Source organism: Phocoena sinus, chromosome 11, assembly GCF_008692025.1.
Source record: "Phocoena sinus isolate mPhoSin1 chromosome 11, mPhoSin1.pri, whole genome shotgun sequence".
In the NCBI taxonomy this organism is placed as follows: Eukaryota; Metazoa; Chordata; class Mammalia; order Artiodactyla; family Phocoenidae; genus Phocoena; species Phocoena sinus.
This window is the reverse complement of record NC_045773.1, coordinates 77,430,653-77,458,027: the sequence shown is the minus strand read 5'-3', so window position 1 is coordinate 77,458,027 and position 27,375 is coordinate 77,430,653. Positions and strand designations below refer to the sequence as shown.

Genomic DNA, 27,375 nt, shown 5'->3' with positions numbered 1-27,375 from the left:
AACTACAGAGTTGGATAAGAAAGTGCATCAGTTAGATGTGAAAAAGCATGTGCTGCCTCTCCAAAGTCCAGAAGTGCTTAAAAACTGTGATGTATATAATTCGGAACAATAAATTACGTGCACAAAAGGAGTTTATCATAACATAAAATTAAAAGGTGACAATTTCATCACACAGTTACACTGCTCTTTTCCTTTTTTGTGTGTCTTTTTTTTTTTTTTTTTTTGGTTTTGTCCTTTTTTGTTTCAGTTTTCATTTCCGTTTTTGTTTTTTATGGAGGGTTGGGGGAGGGCAGAGATTTGGTCCACGGAAGATTAATCACCCTCAATGATATATATATTAGAAAAAATATCAGCAGCAAGACTCTCTGGAAATAGATTCTGTTTGATGTAGCTAGTCTGTCTTTTCTGTTTTGCCCTCTTTCACAGCAGCCTCTGAAGTTTTCCGCAGGGGGGCTTTCTCCGAGGTGCCATGTCCTTGGCCAGAATCCGCCGCTCCGCCATTTTTGTGAGTAGTGTGTTTTTCCAAGTAGTTTAGCATTTCACTGAGGACTGTTTGGAAAGTGCTTAGGGCTGCGCATATTGCTGGGGTCCCAAAGCCATGAGTGATCAAACTGGAAATGAGAAGCGGTAGGAAAAAGAGATGAGCAATTTGCAGTATGATATGGGGCAACAGATCCCCCCATTTAATCCAGAACAGTCCATTAAACAGGCATTTATTGTGATCCGAAACGGCGCCAAGCATTGTGGAAGGTAGACGCAAGTCAATGTATTGCTCTGAACAATAAGAAATTCAGGGACTATCTGGAAGAAAACGTCACTGATAGACTTGATAGGCACTAATTATTAGCAGCTCTGAGTGTTTAAACGCACGACTTGACTCTGAGTCTCGATCTCATTAAGAAAGCCAGAAAATACAACTTTCTATAGTGTGGGAATCATCTCGTTTTCTTAAGAACGGGACATATGCTTATATAAGCATATATCACACGAGAAGAGATCAAAATTGGCCGAGGGTGCCTGGTGTTTAGCTGCTCCTCTAACTTCATTCTTCTCTTCTTCAAGGTTATGGAGTTCTATCTGGGCACAAGGCCATCCCGCTGGAGACAACATTCCCAAGCTTTCCTTGCCGCTAAGTTTAGACACAGAGCTAATCCTTCCACTATAGACCACAGAGGAAGTGATGTTTGCAATTCCCACCTGCTTAAAAGGAGAGGGTGTGCCTTCTATTTCCTCTCAAAAGAGCTACGGAGCTGTGCAGCTGAGGACAAAACAAGATGGCAGGAACCTACTCACCTCCGGTCTCCTAAATGAGAGAAAAATAAAATTCTATCTAATGGAAGCCACTCTTTTGGGGGGTTTCCGCAGCTGACTAATTCATTAATAATCATAACTAGTGAGCCAGCATAGGGAGGGCTGGAGCAACTTCAGCATCGGTAGCCCTTCCAACCACAACAAATATCATCTCTAGCCGAACAAACACGTAAGTGTAGATTCATTCTTTCTGTGAACAAAACCCACCCAGATGGTTCATTTGCGTCCATTGTTTCTGAAGTGACACTGCCAGGTTCTCCCCATAACTCATATCTTGTAAAATATAGAAAAACATGACTGACATATATCATGCATATATTGTATCTATCTATAAATAGCATGGCATATATATTGTATATTCAATATATGAAGCCATTAATTGCTTACAAGCCCAAGGTTGTTACAGTTATTGTGATATTAGCAGTTTTTAAAATTAATTAATTAATTTTTATTTATTTATTTTGGCTGCATTGAGTCTTTGTTGCTGTGTGCGGGCTTTCTCTAGCTGTGGCAAGCGGGGGCTACTCTTTGTTGCGGTGCATGGGCTTCTCATTGTGGTGGCTTCTCTTGTTGTGGATCACGGGCTCTAGGCAAGCAGGCTTCAGTAGCTGTGGCACTTGGGTTCTAGGGGGAGTGGGCTCAGTAGTTGTGGCGCACAGGCTTAGTTGCTCCGCGGCATGTGGGATCTTCCCGGACCAGGGATCAAACCCGTGTCCCCTGCATTGGCAGGCAGATTCTTGACCACTGCGCCACCAGGGAAGTCCCATTAGCAGTTTTAAAATCAAATAGTACCATCCTTCACAATCTGTTAACTAGCTAGTTATCCTTCTGAGGGTATGTAATTTTTTTTTTTTTTTTTGCGGTACGCAGGCCTCTCACTGTTGTGGCCTATCCCGTTGCGGAGCACAGGCTCCGGACGCGCAGGCTCAGCGGCCATGGCTCACGGGACCAGCCGCTCCGCGGCATGTGGGATCTTCCCAGACCGGGGCACCAACCTGCGTCCCCTGCATCGGCAGGCGGACTCTCAACCACTGTGCCACCAGGGAAGCCCAGGGTATGTAATCTTTAGGGGCAAAAATTACAAGATCTTAAAATATTGCAGATGAGGGATTTAGGATCTCAGGCAGCCTATTGATATGCCTCAGTGGTGATAATAATAAGATTAGCACATGGAGTTGTTGCTCTGTTAATACACACATAAGACTCAAGACGATGCCAGACTTTTAGGAAGTGCTCCAATAAATGGTAGCTATTGTTGGCTGTGGAACGTTCACGCTGAGAGTAAATTTTTCCGCATGTCCTTTATATTTTATAGGTTGCCACCATCTTTCATCCAGACATTTTACAAAGGGTGCCCTATGCCTAAGTCATAATTAGCGTATGTTAAAAAGAAAAAAAGATTTCAGTCTCCAATTATTTAGAAAACAAGACTGGTCAATGTTTTGCCAACTATGTATACCAAAGTTTGTAATATAAGGCATCATCATAATTCAAGCAGATCCATACGTTGCATTGCTGAGCAGGAAAACTGACTTCAGCTCTATATCTCCAATGATATAAGTAGAGGGGAATCCAAATGTTTTAGGACTTAATCGGGGAGGAAGGACTAAATGGAATTAACTGAAGTGCTAGAAGAACTAATCATGGCGGCACCTGCAAGAAAGAACCAAATGAAGCCATCTATTAGTGTCTAGATGCTTGGCCCTGGGCAAAAACTGCCTCTTTTCTTTTGTTTCACTCCTGTTCAGGGCTCCTCGTACCATTAGATAATTTGTTTTTCCTCTCTATTGCCGTGTTCTCTCAGTTGTGACTCCCCTTTTCATCTAGGCTGAATATACAGAATTTAGTTCCACTTGGGTAAACATTAAGGTTAATAGCCAATATTTGAGTCCTGACCACATGCCAGGCCCTGCTCTAACTGCTTTATTCTGTACCTCCTCACATAATCCTGTCAACAACTGTAAGAAGTAAGTATTATTATTTCCATTTTACAGGTGAAGAAACTGATATCCAGAAATGTTGAATAATCTGCCTGAGAAATTCCGTACTGCCTCTGTGCTTATCTATGTTCCTCTCAGGCTGTGGGTGCGTTTTACACCTTCTCTGTGAGAAATCGCATTCTGTTGACAGTTTTAGCTCAGCTTCTCTAACTTAACTTTGTTCTATGGGCAGACTTGTAGACCTGGAAGATCATTCCTCCTCACTTTCCTGTCTAAGACCAGGGTTCTAAAAGGCCAGATACAAAGTAGGTGGGTCTGTATAAATGTTTTACTTTTCCATGTTGAGAAGAGTGGTTGCCATAATGAAAAATTCTCAGGCTGGCATCCCTTCTTGACTGATGGCCTTCCTTACTTCTAAAATATGTACCTGGTCTTTAGTAAACTGCACTGTCACCTTTGCCCTGGATTGAGACCTCCTTGTGCAGAGTTCTTCACACTGCCTTCAACCTTGGGCACTGTGTGATTTGTGGGAAGTTATGTAGCCTTGTAAGACAACAACAGTCTGATGAAAACATCTGCAAGTTTCTTTCCAGCACTAAGCTTCAATTCACTGGTATAATGCTTATGGCACACTTCTTAAAACCAAGGACATGACAGAAGGATATAGATGTTGAAAAACCACTTATCTCAACAGATAAGTCTCAAACTGTGAAATAGTCAACATAAGAAAAGTAAGGACTTGGGCTTCCCTGGTGGCGCAGTGGTTGAGAGTCCGCCTACCGATGCAGGGGACACGGGTTCGTGCCCCGGTCGGGAAGATCCCACATGCTGCGGAGCGGCTGGGACCGTGAGCCATGGCCGCTGAGCCTGCGCGTCCGGAGCCTGTGCTCCGCAACGGGAGAGGCCACAGCAGTGAGAGGCCCGCGTACCGCAAAAAAAAAAAAAAAAAAGTAAGGACTCGAAGTGTTATCATTCAGCATAAAAAACATTATGTAAATGTTGTTAATATCCTTGATTTCACATTACCTGCACATCAAAATTATGCATGGAACACTACATAGGATGATGCTAAAAGCAAGGTATAGCCTCTGTTCTAGCAGTTTTCAGTAAGGTTTATGAATCTAAATAATTAATCTAATATTATACGAGAACAACACAGAGCAAAATGTGAAATCACAGAATGATTAAGAGAATTTCTGGGAATGTCATGTTTGTCTTTTAGCCCCAGCCATTCCTGAAAAATAGGTATATATCTCATTCACAGTGACATACGAAAAGGAGAAAAGGGATAATGTAGAGTCTACAGAAAAATAAGAGAAAAACAGAAAGAAGAGGCTGATTTTCAGTCCTAGACAGAAAATAAACTAAGGTCATCTATCTGTAAGGTAACACACTATAGTCAAATCTCTAAAATCTTTGATAAGGTCATTTTTTTGCCCTTAGAAAATATTATTTTTTAGCCACAGATTTAATCTTTATGTTATAGTTGGCATTTGCATCTATTTTCATCAGATTAATATCAGAGAGCATTTCACAAGTAAATATTACCTGGGCTAAACAGCAGCCATGATGGTTTGAAGTAGGTTGTCAAAATATAGAAGTCCTTCTAAATTTAAATTCATCTAAAAGTTTGTCCTCAAGTAGACAAATTAGAGAGACAATCAGCATTGTTCTAGATGTATCATCTTCGGGTTCGTGCCCCGGTCCGGGAAGATCCCACATGCCGTGGAGCGGCTGGACCCGTGAGCCATGGCCGCTGAGCCTGCGCGTCCGGAGCCTGTGCTCCGCAACGGGAGAGGCCACAACGGTGAGAGGCCCGCGTACCGCAAAAAAAAAAAAAAAAATAGATGTATCATCTTCATGCCACGTTTAAAACAGTTTGCTGAACAGTGGCAGACAATACAAATGTTGTATCAGATTTCTTAGTGTATTTGCATTTTCCAGCTCTCCTTCCTTCACCCTTTATAATCATATGTTCTATTATTTTATTTTTGAAAGGCTTATCTCTTCTCTATCCTCAAACCTACGATGGTCATTCCTGCTTGTGTACCTTTGTTTGTCCTCCCTCTTTTTTTTTTCAGCCAATATAAAAACCACTCAACCTTCAAAGTACCTTGGATGATATTGGAAAAAAAGGAGTTAGTTTCCTGTTCCCTCGATTAAGATATTGAAAAAGATGAGCTCCTGCCAAAGGATAGAAACTTGCCAAAGTGATGAGAAAACTTAAATAGAATTCTGAGGAGAAAGGAATAACATTCCCCACCAAAAACGTAAAACTAGAGCCCAGAGAAGACAATGGGAAGAAGATAAGTGAGGGTAAGATCTCATCATCAAAGTGGGAGCTATATGCAGCCATATCACTTAGAGCATAAGTGATCATCGAAGTATCCTAGATTTTAACATAAGTGGCAGATAAGATGTTATATGTATCCCCGACAATCTGTGGCTTGAGTTCTTACCATAAACTGGTAATCAAAACTTAAGAGTCTCGGACTTCCCTGGTGGCACAGTGGTTAAGAATCCGCCTGCCAATGCAGGGGACACGGGTTTGATCCCTGGTCTGGGAAGATCCCACATGCCACGGAGCAACTAAGCCCGTGCACCACAACTACTGAGCCCGCGCGCCCTAGAACCCAAGTGCCACAACTACTGAGCCCGCGTGCTACAGCTACTGAAGCCCGTGTGTCTGGAGCCCATGATCCACAACAAGAGAAGCCACCGCAGTGAGAAGCTGGCACACCGCATCAAAGAGCAGCCCCCCTCGCCACAACTAGAGAAAAGCCCACGCACAGCAACGAAGACCCAACACAGGCAAAAATAAAATATAAATAAATGAAATTCAATTTTAAAAGAAAGTTAGAGTCTAATCTTAACAAAAGAAAAATACGAAGGGTTGTTACAAAATAAAACCAAACCACCAGGCAACAGCAACAACTAAAACAAACAGGACTGAGGTAGAGCGCTCCTACTGTCAACATACACTCTACCTGACGTCGTCTGCTGCCAGCATCTGGGCATTTATCACTTCCAGGAGGCAGCAGCCTTGAGGAAGAAGAGGTGGGACTCCCGTGTACGGAATAATTGACTTAGCAAAGACTAACGTTTCCTCGGTTTCATTCAGGAGACTCTGTTGCCCAGGCCTGTAGGATTTAGTTTGAAGTTCTGTTCCAAGAATGAGGAAGAGGAACAATGCAGAGAGAGGCCTGGGGGAGAGAGTGCTACCTTAGCAAGTGAAAGATTCAATGGTAATTAAGAAACTTCGCTTTCTTTTCAAAGAGTTTAATCTTTAAAACTGGCAATGGTATTAATGGAACTGCAACTTTTTTTTCAAGTATAGGAAACTCCTATTTCAGGATAAGGAAAACAGAGGCATGTGTTTCTGAGACACTTGAGTGGTTAGGGAACCTTTGAAAAATCATGGAAAATGGGGAGGAAGTAGTGAAATGGAACAGAGTAACGTGCCTTAATAATTAAAGCAGGAGAAAAGAGGCAGATTTTAGAAATTCTAGGTTATTAAACTCCATTTAATTAGTCCTTAACGAATTTCTTAAAATGGGATATATTAAAAAATCAGGTATACCGACTTTATATTTACATACGATAATATTAGCCCTTTTAGGTATATAGTTCGTTGAATTTTGACAAACCCATACAGTTGTGTAATGACCACCATTACCCAAAACATTTTCTCGTGATCCCTTTCGGTCAATGCACTTTCCCCACCCCCAGATCTTGGGAATCAGTGTTCTAATTTCTATCTCTATAGTTTTTACTTTTTCCCCCGAATGTCGTATAAATTGAATCATGAAGTCTATAGACTTTTATGACCGTCTGTTTTCACTCTGCCTAATAATTTTGAGATTCATCCATGTTTTGGTGTTTATCAATAGATTATTTCTTTTTATTGCTGGTAGGTATTCCATTGAATGGGATTATTGCAATTTGTTCATGTAATGGGTTATTACTAATGTAAGGGCTAATATTTAAGAAATAGAAGTGATCGCTGAAATGCTGCATGGCTTCAGTAATAATTGAGTTAACAAGGGCTAAAGGGTCCTCAGTTTCCAGTGGAGTGCTGCAAGACCTTCCCATTAATCCCACTCTCCTCCACATCTTAATTGACAATGTGATTGACGGCGTCATGGATTTGTAACTTAATGGCTGGTATTAAAACAGAGAGAAAAATTCCTGCACTGGTTAGCAGAAGTGCTGAAATACCTTCATCTGGTAAAAAGCTTAGTTGGTGGGCTAAATCAATGATGTGAAATTTAGGAAAGATCAAGGAAAACATATCTGTTTGCGGTATATTGAGAGAGGGAGAGAGTTGACTCAAGCAATTCTTAGGGAAAAGGCACACCAAATCAGTAAGTCTAAACCATAAAGGGAGGATCAAGATGTGAGCTTCAGATCATAGCTAGTCAGGCTTAGAACTCCATTTACCTTGAACTATTCTCTCTCTGTCTAAGCAGATTCCAGCTCATTGGTTTAATTTTCCTATTTCACCCTGAGGAGCAGGGCTCTGACAGACACCTGCCGAGAAAATCCAGACTGCTGAAGTTTACGCACCTGACGTTCTAGAAAATGTAACTTATATTTAACAGTCATCTTCTTAATTTTATTCGTGGTTTTAAAAACTCCTATTTTGCTAGACTTCCTAATTAACATTCTTTAGAGCATCTTTCTTCCACATAAACCATCTCTTCAAATTGGCTGTTTGCTGGATCCAGAGGTGAAGCTCTACTTTTGACTTTCCCCCTAAGTGTTAAAGTGTGTTCACATCTCAGCAGCTGGAGAGATACCACAGGGTAGAACCACCCTTTCTAGGGAGACGGTGTTTGTTTGAGTGTGCGTGCACATGTACATGTTGTTGACTTAACACTGTTTTTATTAACCTGAATACATCCTATAGATATAGATTTTAACTTTTTAAAGGAAAATATACTGCAACAGTTCAAAATGTATTCTCTATCAGTGGGATTAAAACTGAAGAAATTGAGACAGAAATGAAAGAGGAAATAGAGGATGGTAGAAAAGAGATTGCTATTTGAAAAAGAATAAATTATAATCCTTTTTCCCTGTGTAATTTTGCGAATAAGGTGTTATTAACAACCCATCTTTAACTCCAACAGTATTTATACTTACAAACTATTTGACATTAATGATGAGGAATTATAATTATAATAGAAATTTCACAAACTCCCTGTGATCTCTGGCTAAATGAATTTCTTTTGCTTGTGGACAAGGCCTTACATATTTATCTTTAGACTCTCCAAAGCTTCAGTGCTTACTTGGAATACAGGTTAATATAGGATTCTGAATGAACATATACCAGAGGAACAAGAGCTGCTTAACTTTCCTTAATCTAAGTAAATATGGTTTACATTTCACCAGCTTTCTTGTCCGCTAGAGACATGGTACAAAGCTGTTTCCATATTGCTCTAATTGTCCTTCGGAAATGTTTTATCATTACTTTAATTGATTTGTCTAAACGAATTCAAATTAAACCACTCAGGCAATTTTCTAAAACATAGCCTAAAGCAAATTCCTATGGAATCTTCCCCTGAATTCTTCCTATCTTGGCAAGAGTTGGGCCTGGCACATGAAAAGATGCTCAACATTGCTAATTATTAGAGCAATTCAAATCAAAACAACAATGAGACATCACCCCACACCTGTCAGAATGGCTATCATCAAAAAGTCTGCAAATAACAAATGCTGGTGATGATGTGGAGAAAAGGAAACCCTTATACACTATTGATGGGAAGGTAAATTGGTGGAAAACCATACGGAGGTTTCTCAAAAAACTAAAAATAGAGCTATCAGTATGATCCAGCAATTCCACTCCTGGGTATATATCCAGAAAAAATAAAACGAGAGCACTAGTGCAAAAAGATACATGTACCCCAATGTTCAGAGCATCATTATTTATAATTGCCAACATATGCAAGCAACCCAACTGTCCATCAACAGATAAATGGACCAAGAAGATGTGGCATGTATTAGCCACACACACAAAATTAAAACCTCCCATTTGCAGCAATGTGGATGAACCTAGAGAATATCATGCTTAGTGAAATAAGTCAGACAGAGAAAGACAAATACTGTATGAAATCACTTATACGTGGAATCTAAAAAAATAATACAAATGAATGACTATAGCAAAACAGAAACAGACTCACAGATACAGAAAACAAACTAGTGGTTACCAGAGGGTACAGGGAAGGGGGGAGGGGCAAGTTAGGGTTATAGGATTAAGAGATAAAACTAAAAAAAAAAAAAAAAAAAAAAAGAGAGATAAAACTACTTTGTATAAAATAGATAAGCAACAAGGATATACTGTAGAGCACGGGGAATTACAGTCATTATCTTATAATAACATTTAATAAAGTATAATCTGTAAAAATACTGAATCACTGTGCTGTACACGTGAAACTAATATAATATTGTAAGTCAACTGTACTTGAATTTAAAAAAAAGAGTTGGGCCTAGGCTCAAACACATCCTTTCCACCTACTAAGGGAGCACTGATTTAACAGGATTAAAAGGAAAATAAAAGTCTCATTCCTATTTGCCACTGAGGACTGCCTCACTCAGTTGTGTCTGACAACTAAGGACGGATTCTTCTAGCTTTCTTTGGGGATACAAAAAGCTGGAAGTAGTAGATACTATTATACTACAGGCTAGAAGACTGAAAATCAAGAGAAAATACTCTACCATCGGCATTTAGATAATTAAAGCAAAAGCTGATTTTTTTTTTTGTCAAATTTCAACTTTCTATCTGGAAAAGTTTTTGGTGTGTGTAAAGGTTGAAATAGTTTGGGCTACTGTTCCTATTATTTTGTTATGTTGCATCATTCCAGTGGGTGTTTGGTCTCATGTACCTTTGATTTTCCGAATAGCATAGAGATGCCACTGTTATCAACCTCAGTTCTGCTTTCCGGCCTCTGGGAGGCATGCAGGCAGCAAGATTTAAAGGGAAGACAAGCCTCCTTTTCCTTCTCTCCTGGATTATTCAGAGACTGCAGGTTTAGATCCAACTGTAGCCTGAGGCTCAGTCTGTACTCCTCACTACTCTTTTAGGTGGCAGAGGGAAAAACGCCTTCTTCCACTCGTGAGAACAGCCATGAGGGCAGGAGGCTGGGAGACAGACCCTGGAGAACACCAGCAAAGGATTGTGGGGCCTCTCTGTAAAACCTTAGTTCTTTTCAGAACCATGAGGGGAAGATGCTTCATCTCTCTGAAGTGGCACAACTCCTGAATATAGGTCATGGGAAGAGACCTCAGCCCGAGGAAAGCAGCTGGGTCTTAAGCACCCAGAACTTGATGGCATCTATCCTTTCTAGCCAAACTGGTTGAGGAAGCAGAGAAAAAGGAAACTGACTGATTGTGCTTATTTTCTACATAAATTATATTATCCCCTAGCCCCCAGGGCTTTTAAAATGGAGTTTAACTGAGGTGCATAATTAAGGTATATGGTTCTCTGGCAGTGAGTAGCAACCCACTTGTTAGCAAGGCCTTAACAGCACCCACAAATGTTCTATGGTTTCTTTAGGTGGTGGTTCTCAACCTTAGATACATGCAAGAATCACCCAGGGAGTTTATTTTTTTAAATGCCAACGTGCGAGTCCCACCTCAGAGATCCTGATTTAATTGGTTTGGGATGGGTCCAAAACATCAGTATTTTAGAAACAGTACCGAATAGTTTAAATGTAGCTAGGGAGTTAGGCGTGTTCCCTTAGAGCCAAGAAATGACACCTAAATACCGGGTTGGCTAACCTCCCTGGGTAAAAGAGGAAGATGAACTTTTCCAGCATTTCCCCCAAGAACTTCTGCAGAGCCTTAGTTCCATGGAATGTTAATAGGTATTCTGAGAAAAAACAGTTTCTGTGATCAAGTTTTGGAGACAGGAAGCTAAGCATTCCTTCCATTCAAAAACAGTTTGGGGAGCTTATAATTGCATTGGCGTACCTCTAGAGGAGTATGGTAGTCAGGGTTTCTTGAGCCAAAAAAAACACTTGACCATGACACACTTTCAAGGAGCAGCTCATGGGACTATGAAACTCACTTTGGAGAAGTGCATTTATGACTGTCCTGAACCTCTGTCAGGTTGGGAGATGTGATTGCCTATCCACCACTCTAAGGTCACATTTCTCCTGTTTTTCTCAGCCACTTACTCTGAGGTCCCAAAGAGATTGAGTCTTTGTGATTCCATTTTACTTCACTCCATCTCATTAGCAAAGGAAGCTAAGGGTATAATCATTGCACACACATTAGGAGAGACCAAAGTCAATCACATCCAAGTCAATTTTTTGAAGGTAAAGACATTTTTTTTTTGATATCTCCACCCTATTTTTTACATATGGAAATAGAGCTTTGGGGGATAAATTAACCATGTCCTTATATTTCTCCGTATCAGACAATCCATATTTTCTTTGTAGAATAGGGGAAGGAAAATGCTAAGCTGAGGACTCGTGCTCCCTTAGATGAATTTAGTCAACTGTTGACTTCTGGGGAATTTTTTTTTTATTGAAGTAACCTTGGTTTATAACATTATGTAAGTTTCATGTGCACATTATATTTCTACTTCTGTATATACAACAGTGTGCTCACCACCAAATATATGGTTTCCATCAGCTGTTGGCTTTTTTAAATGAACAAGTTGCTAAAACAGAGAGAGGAAGTGAGATCACATGGAAACACAGCATAAATGATTGATTGAGCAGTAAATGGAGAATGGAATAAAGAAGCTTAGAAGGAGCCTTCAAGATCATCCAGGTTAACTGTTGTCAGTTTACAGATGAACCTGCAGAGGCCAGACTGGTAAATGTCTGCTCTAAATCCACACTTCCAGCCGGAAACCGAGAGGAGACTGAGCTAGACGCCCTGATATCCATTCTGAGTATTGCCCATGATTTCGTGCTGTCTCTCCCCCAACCCACAGACCAACAAAGATAGAAATTATTTAAATACAAATTTACCAAATTATTCACATGTAATTGTTAGGGGACAATGTTTGCAAATTTTTATTAGAAACAGTTGCTTCTGGTTCCTCTTGTTTGAATTACCAGTCTCCTATGTGCTGAACCTAAAAATCCATTAAAATGACCTGCAATAGATGTTTTTATGTTCATAACTCCTGCAGCATTTGGTTTGGGGCCACGCACTTTGTGAAGGACAATAAATACTGGCAACTGATTTACACTTTAATTTCCTGCTTAACGTTAAGTAAAGGTAAGTAATGTAATGTAGATTCCTGCACGAAGGGCATCATGGTTCCACTTATCTGCTAAGGAAGTGAAAACTGTTGCCTGTTTTATTTTATAGTCTACATTTTTTTCTATTGAAAGTTTTCCTTCAAGGGAAAGAGGATTTTTTCTCTTATGCAAATACAGGCTGTCCTTTTTTATTTAAGTAGTGAATAAGACCACTTACAGGTATGTTTTTCTTCGCAGTTGAGAATGTAAGTGCACTTTTGGAGTCTAGGTTAAAGTTTTAAAGTTTAATTTCAGCCTTACATAAAGGAGCTTCAGTGTGGAAAACATAGGATTTTTTTCCCTTCACAATTCAGGCCTATTATTTCCAACATTCTTAAATAAAATGGTCTTCGAAGTCCCCTTGAACTGGCAGAACATCCTGAAGGAGTCAATAATTCTGTTTCTTAAATCTAAGCCTAGGCATGTAATTTATTTTATGATGTTTTCTTTTGGGATTAGAGATTTAATTGAAATTTCTTTATTTCTCTTCTGACACTAAAAATGCTTTCACAAGATTAATAAAATCCTCCACTCCTGGTTACCTTCCCCACCATTTTCCCATCCCAAGAAAATGAAAAAATAAAAACAAAAACTATACACATCTTAGGCTCCTTGGAGAAGACGTGCTCACATTTAAATAGAGATACACATCCTATCTTCAGTGTGTTGTCAAGCACATAGCACTCAGAAGATTCTAGTTGAGTTGACTGGAATGCATGTCATACGTAGAACACAAAGAGAAGGGGGATGAACGGCCTAAGAAGAGAAAATTCAGAGAGACATGAGCGCTGCCTCTAGAAACTGGGAGGGAAACAGGATTAAACTGACTCTACAGGGCCCCCAAGGAGTGGGAATGTTAGGGAGACAGATCTTGCCCCAACGGAGGGAAGGCATTGCTAATAAGAGTTGTCAGAGATAGAAGGGATGCCGAGGCACGAAAAGAGCAGCCTATCACTGGAAGTTATAGAGCCTGGGATGGGTGACAACTTGACAGGGATGTTGGAGGGAAGATTCAAATGCTGGAGGAGAGTGGGGAACTTAAGGGGCCTTCCAACACTGAGAATCAATGAGAATGTAATCACCAGCAAACACAGACATCGGGGACAGCCTATGCATTTCTTACTTCCAAAGCGTTACGGGAGTTGTAGGAGGGTCTATTTCTAAGAAGATGTGATGTCAGTATACTTTGTGACTCAAATAGAAGAATTTAAGCACATTGAACATTTCACTTCCCCAGCCCATGGTCCAATGAAAACACCAAGGCCCTGGGAATGAACCAGAGGAGAATATATCCAAGACAAAACAGAGTTAGTATCGTATTCTACATTTAGTAACATATAGGTATTGGGCACATACTATGTGCTAAGTACTGTGGATAGACAGAGGTAATCCTACAAGGACCTACTGTATAACACAGGGAAGTATACTCAATATTTTGCAATAACCTATAAGGGAAAAGAATCTGAAAAAAAAAAGATACATATGTATGTAAAACTGAATCACTGTGCTGTACACCTGAAACTGACACGGTATTGTAAATCAACTATATTCCAATAAAAAAATATTTACAGTAAAAAAAAAGGGGGAGGGGGCTTCCCTGGTGGCGCAGTGGTTGAGAGTCCGCCTGCCGATGCAGGGGACATGGGTTCGTGCCCCGGTCCGGGAAGATCCCGCATGCTGCGGAGCGGCTGGGCCCGTGAGCCATGGCCGCTGAGCCTGCGCGTCCGGAGCCTGTGCTCTGCAACGGGAGAGGCCACAACAGTGAGAGGCCCATGTACCGCAAAAAAAAAAAAAAAAAAAAAAAAAAAAAGGGGGAAATCCTTTCCCAATTATCCCAGGTAATTACCTGCACTCTACTTAACACTCTTATAGTCTCTCTATGTTATATTTTAAGTCTTTGTATGTAACTGTCTTCCACTTAAGAAGTACTTAAAGATGGGACAATCCTTTGGTCATCTTTGCACCACCTGCCCTTAGCACAGTAAAATACAAGAAACAGTAAAATATCATGCTCCCAAGGTGGGTGTTGAGAAAGAAAACAACCTCATTTTTCCAACAGGTTGTTTTTTCTGAACTGAGCATTAAAAATAGTCTAGCTTCCTCCCCTTATTTACGTTGTTCAACGTGCTTTTGCTTGACGTTAGATTCAAGGATATTATGAGAACATAAGACACAAAGAAGGGCAAAGTTATTAAGATTTCTTGAGTACTCAAAGAAGGGAATTCCTAACATTTCAGAAAATTAGGGCTCTGGTTTCATCTGAGCTGAGTCTGTTCTGTCCATGAAGCCCCACGCCACCTTGGTCTAATTACCATTACCATTCCGGGGAACTGTGTCTGTGGGGACTTCCGCAGATTTCAATCAATCGTCTTCCCCTTTCCAGTAGATGCTGTGGTGTCTGCTCTGTTCTCTAAAGCAATATACACTTTGGATGGTACTCAGTAAATTATAAATAATGGATAAACCTGCCTCCTGTCATTTTGATAGAAACGAGCAGCTTTCCAGGCTGAGTCAATCACGAGAAGGGTCACTACTCTCCCCACAGTTTCCCAGAGCACCCTGATATGTCAGTTACCACAGAAAACTGGAAGTAGTTATCTGGGCTTTACAAGGCCAGATCATTCCCTAGCTCTACCTAGACATATTCAATCTGCTGAAAGTAAGCCATCGTTCTCCAGGTACCAAATCAGCCACCCTGGAAGATGTAATTCAAGTGGTTTGCACTGGGAAGGAGATTCTGACGAAATAAAATAGTAGCATGCGTCGATGCTACTAATCAGAGTCGTCTCTATGCTTATCCAGTCACACTCTCTCCTTACTTCTTTCCCAGACAGCACTCAGCAAAAACAGTGGAAAATCAGACTCTGCTAATGGACTGTTTTCAACGTCAGATGTGATACGTTTCCTTTCTAACACATTTTTCTCTTGAGCTGATGCTTCTATCAAATTAAAGTTACCACCGTCAGTAGGAAATTATGAAAGAGACATCTTCCATGCTAACACATTGTTACCCAGATTATTAGCAGGATAATAGATGAAGAAGTTCTTTAATTCATTAGAGTATAAGACAGAACTTTACATAATTCTCAGTGTCACTTTAAAAATGAATTAGAGGGCTTCCCTGGTGGCGCAGTGGTTGAGAGTCCGCCTGCGGATGGAGGGGACATGGGTTCATGCCCCGGTCCGGGAAGACCCCATCCGCGGCTGGGCCCGTGAGCCACGGCCGCTGAGCCTGCGCGTCCGGAGCCTGTGCTCCGCAACGGGAGAGGCCACAACAGTGAGAGGCCCGCGTGCCGCAAAAAAAAAAAAAAAAAAAAAAAAAAGAATTAGAAATGTTTTTCTTCACTTGACCTATTGAATCAGATCTTTAAAAGTGTACTTCAGGCCTCAAGATTTTTTTTTTTGGCAATGCCATGCAGCTTGCAGGATCTTAGTTCCCCAACCAGGGATCGAACCCATGCCCTCGGCAGTGAAATCACAGAATCCTAGCCACTGGACAGCCAGGGAATTCCCTTTTGTCTACTTTTTTTTTCTTTTTTTTTTGGCCTCAAGACTTTTAAAAAGCTCTAAGGGAAATTGCACTATGAACCCAGGTTTAAGAGCTACAATTCTAAAGTGTGAGGTATTTTTCCAAGGTCAGGCAACAAGTTGATTTTACAGTCCTATTAAGATATTTTATTGAGGCTACTTTTAATAAATGCATAGTAAAAACCAAAAAAACCACACATTTAAATTTGGTTTACATCAGGAGACTTAAATTTGGATTTTAATTGGAAATGTCAACCATGTTTAAAACTTTTGTTTAAAAGAATATTGTTTAAGACATGCAAAAAAATAAAGTTGGACACATCTTACACCATATACAAAAATTAACTCAAAATGGATCAAAGATCTAAACATAAGACCTAAAACTCTTAGAAGAAAACACAGTTGGGGGAAAGCTTCATGACACTAGATATGGCAAGGATTTCCTGGATATAACACCAAAAACACAGGCAACAAAAATAAAAATAGGCAAATTGAACTACATCAAAAACCTCTGTGCATCAAAGAACACAACAGAATAAAAAGTCAACCTACAGAGTGGGAGAAAATATTTACAAATTGTATATCTAATATGGGGTTAATATCCAGAATATATAAAGAACTCCTACAACTCAACAACAAAAAGCAAATAACCAGATTTACAAATGGGCAAAGGATGTGAATAAAGAGCTCTTCAAAGATGCCATAGAAATGGCCAAGAAGCATATTAAAAGATGCTTAACATCATAATCATTAAGGAAATGCAAATCAAAACTTCAATGAGATATCACCTCACACTCATTAGGATAGCTACTATCTGCCCCGCAAATAAAATCACAACAATAAATAACAAGAGGTAGAGGTATTGGAACCCTGTGCCCTGTTGGTGGGAATGTAAAATGGTGCAGGCACATTGGAAAACAATATGACATTTTCTCAAAAATTAAAAATAGAATGACCATAGACATAGTGATTCTACTTATGGACATATATCCAAAAAAATTGAAAGCAGGATCTTCAAAAGATATTTGCACACCCATGTTCAGAGCAGCACTATTCACAACAGCCAAGAGGTAGAAGCAACCCAAGTATCCACTAATGGATGACTGGATAAGCGAGATGTGGCATACATGTACAATAGAATATTAAATGGGAGTCGTAACTTTCTGATAGCAAACTACTCAACATATCAACAATAATACCAAAGTTTTATAGGTGATACCTTTATAAGTAGATATACCATGTAATGTTAAATGTGTTAAGATATGGCTGTACGTTTCAAATTGTTGTGACTGAGAACTGCAGCCGTATATCTTCTCGAGAGTTTTATACCCAAAATGTAATCTCTCTTTTTTACGGAGAATGAGGAGGAACAATTTACCATATATTTAGCTTTTCTCTGGGAAACATCAGACTAGCTTCTCTGGGTAATTCTAGACTAGCTTGTTACTATATTTTGCATGGGGAGGAACCAAAGAGCATATAAAGCACGTGTAGGAAACATGCAGCTCAAGTTTAGAAATGAAAGTTTTCTCTAAAGAGTTCTGTGGCATTGAGTTGGCAGATGACTCAGGTATCAACAAATTAGCAGACCGTGCGTACGCTAAACAGACAAATAGCGTGCCTATTTATTTTACACTGTAGCTGATATCCAATTTACCCATTGATGCCGTAGTCTGTTTTGAGCCTGAAAAAAGACAGCTCATTGTCCAATAAAGGCTGTGACCTCTGTGATTGGAAATGACCTAGCAGACATGACAGAGAGCCCCAGTTCTCTGTATTCCAACAGTAAGTTCCTTCTTGGAGTAAATCTGTAACTCAACAAACTTCCTTAAATCCAGAATTGAACTTGTATAAAAATTATTAAGCTGTGAATTGAACTTCTGTAAAAACTATTCATCTCTTAAGTATGTATACAAATAAAAATGTGGAAAAAATTTGTACAGATATGATAGTAGAGCAGTTTGTACTTTTTAAACTTGGATCAGTGGTGCAGTAAACAGTATATCATTTATTGAATGCTTACTCTGTATTCATTTTCTCATTTTAGCTCACTACCACCATGTAATGGAGTGGTTCTTATTCCATTAAAAGCTAGGGAAAGAAAAGCTTGAGAAGAGTACATACATTACCCCAAATAACCCAGCTCAGATGTATTAAGGGTCTGGAATTGAAGACCGTTCTCTTGACTCCAAAGCCTTTTGCTCTTAACTTTTGAGCACTACGCTTTCTCCCAGTTTTAGTACACTCACCTTCAATAACCCAATTGAATGGTAGAAGAAAAGTCCTGGGAACTTATCCTACATTTGGTGCATTTTTAGAAGACAAATCCTTTAATCTTCAGAGAGGTGTCTATTACACCTTGAGGAGTATTGTGACATGATGAAAAATTAAGTATTTTATTTAAAAGTCTCTGATGTTGCAGATAAAATTCCAACTGACTTAAATATCCATTATTTTGTATAACAGAATATCTTCCTCAAAAGCATTATAATCATTGAGAGGTATTGAAAGCATTTTGAAATTTAATTATGTTGGTCTTTCCTTAATATTGATTTTTTTAAACTAAATGATAATAATAAAAAGAGGATAAATAAAAATTTTTATTGATGAGAAATGTCATGTAGGCATTAGAATTCTAGAGTTTAACATTTGGAAGGCACCTGAAAAATTATCATGTTCATTTCCACATTGCAACCAGGGCATAAATTAACCAAGGAAAATAGTCTATTCTCTTCCAAAGAATTTCAGAAGATTAAATTTAAGATATACTTTCAATAATACATCCTGGGTTCTTTAAAATATGCTTGTGTGATCTACCTTAAGAACCATGCGCAGTTTCTAACTGCAGAGAAATCATTAGCATATACTCCTGGAAAATCAGTCTAGGGTGTCCCATTAGTTTCTATCACATCGTCTGCCCATTCAACGATTCACCTAATCAAGGTAAAGAACTGTTTAAAGGATTTCAGGATCCTGATCTAAAAGTGCTATTGTTTGAAATAATAGTGCTCACAGTCACAGGTTCTTTGAAATCACACAAAGATATAAATTTTCTGATCCAAAGTGCTTCATGCTTTAACTATTTTTACAATTTGATCTTAGGTGCTTGGAATTTCAAAAATTTCAGGCAGTCACCATATATATATATATGTTTTATCTCTAAATGGAACTGTGATAGGACTACAAACATGTCTGGGTTAATAAAGATGGTTTTAACAATTTAAAAGAGAGTCTGAACAAATTGAAAAATGATTCTTACCTGAAATGTGTTAAGTGTCTCTGGATGTCAAGGTCTAGAATTGGAGTGGGTCTGGAGGATCCCAGCGGTGATCTATCTTGGCTCAAGAGGTCTTGAAATTCTTTACAAATTTGTCTAAAATAAAAGATTCAAAATTAGAGTTGAACTCTTGAGACGGGGCTTTAATTTCATCCCATGATATTTTTCCAAAGGCTTGTGTTCTCTTTTAAAAGAGGACTAGGTAAATACCATAAAGCAACCTCTGAGGTTCCATCTACAACATACAGATGAGGTTACAATGAGTTATAATAGCAACTATGCTCTCAAGATGATCAGGAAACCTTTCAAGTGAGTAACAGTCCAGGAACATTGACAAAACCAATGTTCATTTTTAAGGTGAATATTCATAGATTAACCTCAGTATAAGGGAAAAATCTATACAACAGGATCACAATGAATAATTCCTTTAAAAAAAATTAAAATGTGATTCTGGGGGTGGGGTATCATGTCTGTAAACAAGTTTAAATCAAGCTATAGGCTTATTTCAGAGCCATGATTCAAGTAGACTTTGGGAAATCCCTTTCCCCAATATTTCATTATAATTCAGACTCTTCTGGACTAAATTTGCGTTTTTAATATTTGAAGTAGACAATCACCCAAATTTAGTCTACTAGCCTCATTCTGTCTCAGAAAAATGATTACATTGTGCTCCACGTACGACAGTTTCTTGCAAAAAAGTATCAGCAAGGGCATTTTTCTGCTGCTTTTCTTAATTTAAATAATTATGATTTCTGATCATTGGTTTCATTGGTTTCATATTACCATGATTGTTCGATAACAGTAAAGCCCTTGTGATACACAGTCCAAAAGATATAATTCTGAAGAAGCAAACATATGAAGGAACCGTGCGTGTGTGTGTGTTTTTAAACAACAGAACACTAGAGTAATGCAGAAGCTGAAGAGTGAAGTAAAAGACTGCCGAGGAATTGCTCAAAAGGATCCATCAACTAAGTGAAACCACCCCATATTCAAGGCATAATATGACAGTGATTAGGTTCTTTGTCTGGATTTACAATAGGCAGTCACAAAACGTAATAATGTAGCCCTGACTATAATTACCTATGTAGCCAAAATCAAGTACAGAAGGGTCCAATTATTCCAAGTGAAAGTCACTGCATGGGCCCAGCCACTAAGTCCTCTCCAAAGCATTTGTGTCATTAAGCAAAAAACTACCACAAAGTGGCAAAATGTCTTGAAGCCCAAATAACGTACCATTGAGTTAAAATCAGAGGAGGCTTGTTTATTATAAGGTACCCCATATTTACCGAATTCTTCTGGAGATCATTTGAGACCTTTTTTTTTTAACAAGCAATGAGTCTCAGTTTTAATGCCAGTGTTCAAATATCATCATTTCACAGAATTTGCCTTACTCATTTTGAACAGAGGTGAAAGTAAAAGAGGGATATACGGAAAGGACAAGCCAAACAACAAACAAACAGATAAGTCTTTACCTGTTCTAAATCAAACAGGATCCTCCATACCACCTGTTAATGTTTGGTTGAGTCTCAGATGTAGCATCTAAACGCATGTTTTAACAGTGCATGTGTGTACTTCCACTGAAAATATTTTATCTGAACTTCTCACTTTTTCTGTTCTGAGTTAGACTCAGTTGGCTGACTTTCAGGTGTATTGCCTATTTTTAATTAACGAGTAACAACTTAAATTAAATGTTGATATTATTTGTTGGCATCAAATGATGACATTTGGTGGGGCATCGTTATCTGTTGTGCTTCATGTTATTTCATAGAGTTAGATATATTGTTATCTTTGTTTTTAGAAAATGTCTTACTAAATTTTAAAATACAGACTCTTGCTATCACTTTTCAGACTAGCAATGTGAATTACCATGTGGTAGGTCATCAGTATGATGCATTATTACAAAGGAATATTGGAGTTGTTTAACGACTGGTCTCTTAATTTTCTATCAGATTAAAATGTATTAAAAATTTAAATGGAGGTTAAAACATTGCTTTAGTTCGTGTGTTATGATATGGGAATTTCTTGGATAATTGAATAAACTAATTTAAAGTTGGCAAATCAACTTCTTTACTGTTTAAACAACAGAGCAAGTTACAATAAACTTAAAGTTGAGGAAGAAATGAGGAAAAGGCAAGTATGGAAAAATTTAACTTATGCTAAGCAATTCAACTACTCCACACATGAAGCTGTATCAGGAGAAGTTTCAGAATTTTCAACCTTGATATTTGATTCTTCTGCTTAACTCACTGACTTTGGACAGCCTCCAGACTTAAAAACAGATGACAATTTTGTAGATTTCCTTTAGGCAATTATCATCATCACATTATGACAGTTACAGAGTTATTATTTTTATGCTTAGTTTTATTCTTATTTAAATTTTTATTTATGAAGCTATAGTAAGAAATACTCTTATTTCTCCAAACAAAATGTCACATTATGAATTACATAACACTAGATGATCTTCGATGAATCATAAATTCTAACTTTATCACTTACGTCATTGTCCTTAAGGATATAATTTTTTAGCTGATGTCTGAATTTAAAGTTCTGTTTCTCCTTTTGACTATTAACGTTACGGTAAAAATTAAAACTCGCTAACTATTCCGCTTTAACCTAATGCAGATCAAGTGTTAATCATATTTAGTTCTAAATTCAATGAAGAGGTTTAAATGTGTTTTTCATAAATCAAATAAATGTTTTGTCCAGTACATTTTTAGATTTCAAAAACTGTCTAACTCAGTTTCTATTACTCCCCTTAAATAATTATCTAATTACACGAAAATGTTTGGTTAATCAACAAAGCACTGGGAATAAAGAGGAATTAGGAGGGTAACGGCACTTAATCAATGAGTCTTTCTTACAATTGTATACTTGGCAATATAATTAAATATAACAGAATCTGTTATTCATAGAGGTAAAAAAGAAATATGTAAGCCATTGTGCCCATGCGGATCAGCAATTGGATCTCTCATCTAAAGAATTTTGAATTTTGTATATATATATATTTTTTTGAATTTTGTATATATTTTTGATACAATTGTCACAGTCTTGTGAACAAAGAAAGGTGAACTGATTAGAATGTAATGAATATCCATGTAGATTACTTAATTTCAACACTGAGCATTTTAATCGAAAACAGCCAATGCTTTACCATTGGAAAATTTAGAAACTACTCAGAACACATGTTGGATCCATTAATATGTTGCTGAAAGGCATTTATTCCCACACCCCCCTTAATTTATCTACTTATATTGATGACTACTTGTATTGAGTATGTTTGCTATGACTGCATAGTCTCTGATTCTTCAATTCTTGTTTCACATGATCTAATAAGAAGATGGAATGGATATAAATAACCACAAAAACAAAACATTTAGTCTGTCTCCTAATTTCTAGATGTTTATAGCCTATTTACTCTTACTTAAAGTAAGGTAATTGGAATTAGTGAATTCAATTCTTGCTTGACATTTAATGGTCTGCAAATGTCCAGCTACGGGAAGAGGGATCAAAGAGAATTACATGTTCTTGAAATATTTCATGAAATTGAAGTTCAAAATATCACCTAAAATCATATACATTACTTAGATCCCATGTAAAAGGGAAATAGTACTCCCTAGTTGAATCCACTACTATAAAATAGATGTCTCCATACAACTTTGACAAATATGAAAGTACTTCTCCCAAGTTCTTCTAACATTTACTTCTGTGAAAACAAAATCTCAACATCAGTTTGAATGCACTGACTCCCAAACACTTAGACAGAGTGATGGGAATTCCCAAGAAAATGGGAGCTTGTGTTTGGAAATTTAATGGTGGCCTTGCTGTGGATGGTGGGAATGAACAGTTCTAGAACCTGGAGGAAGGAAGACAAGAAGGATTTCTCTAGATCAGGGGGTGAAAGTCTTAGAAAATGCATGATAAAACCACAACCGAGTAATTTTGAGGTAGGAAACATGAAGGTGTTTTCTCTTGGATAATTAGTATTTGGGGATAATAGTATCATTCAGAGGTATCACATGGGTATGCATGTTGGGAAATCTGTAAAATCCTACCAGCTAGAATGATATGCTTTGGGAACACCTAGGAGATACTACCTAACTTCTAGCACTGTCTACTTCTCCTGATCTGTAATAATTTGTTAGAGTCTCCTGAGATTACATTAAGGATACAAACAAACAAAGTACATGTACTTTCAGTTCCTTCTGGTAAAACTGAAATATGGAGGATGAAGACCCCTCTGGGTCAAAAACTGTTTGGAAGAGGGAAAAAGTAGAAGCAAAGTAGAAGTGAAGACCACCCCCCGCCCCCCCCAGGGAGATAAACTGCACAAAAAATCTAGGTTTAGGTCTTTCTACTAGCAAGTGTTCAGCAGCTTCCCTAGCACAAAGCTCCTCTCAAAATTTTAAATCCAAGTGTTACATCCCTCATAATGTTCTTTCTCTAACTCTTAGTCTTACTTCTGTCTTTCTGCTATTCCTTTCCCATTTATCTGCTTGTTTTGTCTTTTCTCTTCTTTTGCCACCACCTTTCATTTCCCTTTTCTTTGGGGCAAGGTGAGAGAATTATCTAGTACTCTCATAAGAGCAATGAATAAATATATCTGAAACCCAAACAGTGACAGCCACAAGCAGCACAAACCCCAAATAATGGACTTAACGTTTCCTGGGCAAAAGCCTGGTGGGTGGTAGGTATGCCACACAAAACCTTAAATTTGTAAGAAGATCCATGTTACTTTAGATGTAGTAGAAGGAGGAATATTTATTTTTGGTTTTGTGCATTTTGAGACATTTACATTTTAGCCAACATATCGTAAAGTCATTTTTAAAAATCAGTTTCTAAGAAGCAATGTTTCTAACACGATCTACCACATACTTTCTCTTTACAAGTTTTCCCCAAATAAGAAACTAATTTATAAATGATAATTTAACTACCTGGGAGTCTTAGTTCTAAAATCTGAATATAGAGTTAGGAAATTAAATAAGATTATTAATGGTTTATCTGTAGCAATAACTTGTTTTAGTAAAGAGAAGAGAGCAAGAATTCGCTACCACTTGAAAGATTTTCATCTAAATTTTTTTTTGTCCATGCAGTGCAGCATGTGGGATCTTAGTTCCCCGACCAGGGATCGAACCCACAACCCCTGCAGTGGAAGCATGGAGTCCCAACATGCACTGTTTTTAGAAGTCCTCTTCTAAAAATTTGAACGTGATTTGAGTAGTACTTAAGGTTCTGCTGGGTTTTCACACAATAAATGGTAGTTCTTTCATTAATTATCAAAGAACTTTCAAGTTTGAGGGAGTTTGAAGTTATCTTATGAAAGCTTCCCCTTTTCCACATCATTTCCCTCATTATTTTAATTCACATTTTAATTGAACTTTTTACAATTTTCAGGAGCTTTCTCACACATTCTATCTTTTCTTTTTGACGATATCACTACAGGGGCTGGGGCAGTTCAGGGATTATTTGCTTAATTATATACAAGAAAAAATGGGGGCACTGATGCCAATCCTTGATACCAGAGGTCTCTCTGTTATCTCTCATGCATCTGGGTCCTCAATTTTTCACATTCTCTGAGAACTTATAGTGTTTTAAGATCTTTCTCCTCATTTATTAAGGCACAGTGAGTGGCTTAGAGCGAATTGCATAGCAACCAATCAGCATATTTGCCTGGAATCTATATCTCCTAAACATGTTAGGCATTCCTACTATTCCGAAGAGGTTTTCTAAGAACTTTTGTCAGTGTCGGTGGTAGCTCCATCACTATACAGTTTGCAAATCTTGCTATGGGTGCAATGTTGGGGAAGTCCTTGTTTAATACATCTAGCTGCTGGTGTGTGAGACCCCCCTTAGAGACCAGGTGCTTTCTAAACTGTTTTCCTCATTCAAAGAAAATGAAAAAAAAAAAAAACAACAGGATGAACGCACACAGAGTCTTCCCCATTCTGCTTACTTGGTCGCTAGGATCATCTTTTTTCTTGCTGTCTGTTCTTTCTGTTCCATATGTTGTCTGGCAAGATGTTCTCCTACTGCTTTGGCTGGAAACTCTGTTTCACAAGTGTAGCCAAAATCTCTAGCCAAGTGTAACGCCTCCCCTGTTGGCAGACAATAAAAGTCAGTTTCTCACTAATTTCGTTGGCAGACAATAAAAGTCAGTTTCTCACTAATGTCCAAATTCAACAAGAGGAACACCTTCTCTTTCCTCAAGCCTCATTCCTGGTTGTGGTCATGTGGATCATTTTTCCTATTCATTCTAAATAATCCAAGGGAAAGGAGCTTTGGGGGTGGGGTGGGGTTAAGAAACATGGAGAAACAGAAGCTACTTACCCGGCAGGGGTATGTGGGAAATTGAGGGGGAAAATCGGAAGCACAGTCTACGAGTTTTGATTCCCCTGGAGGCTCTGACCATTAGACCAGATGGACATCTGAGATCTTACACAAGAATGCCCTGGGGGAAAAGCTCTATGGGCATGTCATTTTGTTGCTGCCCAACCTACAACCTATTCTCAATGTATCCTAAATATTCAGGTATCTTTTCCAGGAGACCTATCAAAACACTGGCAAAAGGTCCACATACATTTTCAAAGAAGTGGGAACACTTTGGAAAGGGAGATAATTGAATTACATCAATTTCACAACGTTATGTTGCTAAAGAGATTATACTGCCGATTTACAGTACTAGCGTTATCAGGCTTTATGGTGAGCCTCAGTACCTTTTAGTACTATGTATAGTACTTCTTCAGTACCTTATAAAAAATACAGTGCTTAAGTACAGTATAATGATAAATAACTTTTGTTCTTTCACAAAATCTGAAAGAAATGGGGTAAAAATGACTTATTGGCAAGGCAAGATTTGGCCATGGACTCCAGTTTGGAAAACAACAGTATTTTTAAAGCTCAATCAAGCCAATACTTACTTGACCATTAAAACTTTAAAAAAGCAAGCTCTCACTACATATATATTGAGCCCCTACTTCATTCAAGGCAAAGTGCTAGGGAGGAGTAAAGGATAAAAGGGCACCAAAGATTGTCCCTGTTTCTAGGAAGATGACAGTCATATCAATGATAGTAGTCACAACAACAAATCCAGAAACACCTTAGTAGCACTTTATAAGTTAGATTGCATCTACATAAGCATTATCTATAGTCTGTACGTGTTCATTGACATTATATTGATATTATATATCAATATATGTGTTGATATATAATATCAACACATATATGTGTGTATATATATATATTTTTTTTCCCTCTACTGTTTGTGCAATAGTAGGAGAAGTGAAACAGTGCAAACAGGAGGATGGCAGCGTGCCTCTTAAATTTTGTGTTAAAACCTGATTCTTGAGGATCTGGCCCATTTTAGGCAAACCTCACCGTGTGGTAGTTTTAAAAACAGTTTGAATGGAACAGCTGCTATTTACATTTACACTGACAGCCAGATCCTTCCTTCCCTTAGCTCTGTTTACTGCTTTCTCCTGCTTGCGACGTAACATTGTTACTGGATGTATAGCGATGCTACATCAAAAGAAGTGGCAAGTGAAGACACTCTGATGTGTGGTTAAAATGTGTAGACCATGCCACAAAAGCTTTGTGTGTGAGGACCCAAGAATGAATTAATTAATGGATCCATGGATTAAAAGACACATGACATTCAGGAACAATGACAAATCTACAGTTCAATCCTGTACCACAGATATCTTAGAGTCAACGGGTTTAAGAAAAATAGAAAATTTTGGAGCAGAAAAGCATGTGAATAAGACTCTAGGGGATTTGACTGATTTGTGAAAATAAAGAACTACGAGCTTCTCTGTCTCTGTGGGGAGACGAAGTACCCACGTGAACAAGTAGGTGCAGTAATCTGGGGTGACAGAGTGATCCCTGGAGGGCTAGATCCCATATAGCAAACATGGCAGCTGCTGTCTCATTTCTGTGCACGATGAGGTGGGATGCCCCGTGGTGGTTGTTTTCCAGAGAGGATTTAAGCTCTTCCTTTATTTCAATGCACTGTGTCACCTGACAAACCAGGACCACCCCACCTCTGCTTCTTTACACCACTGAAGCAACACAG

General features: G+C 38.4%; 1 protein-coding gene across 1 annotated transcript in view; it reads right to left on the bottom strand.

The window, feature by feature from the left end:
* Positions 1 to 223: 223 nt before the first annotated feature.
* TFAP2D (transcription factor AP-2 delta) overlaps positions 224 to 27,375 on the bottom strand; it is a 55,009-nt gene continuing 27,857 nt past the window's right edge. Inside the window, exons 6-8 of the mRNA XM_032649792.1 lie at positions 25,261 to 25,402; positions 19,293 to 19,406; positions 224 to 611 (exon numbers count right to left, since the gene is read on the bottom strand). Coding sequence (XP_032505683.1) covers positions 392 to 611; positions 19,293 to 19,406; positions 25,261 to 25,402 — 476 coding nt within the window. The 3' untranslated portion in view covers positions 224 to 391. The remainder of the gene's footprint in view (positions 612 to 19,292; positions 19,407 to 25,260; positions 25,403 to 27,375) is intronic.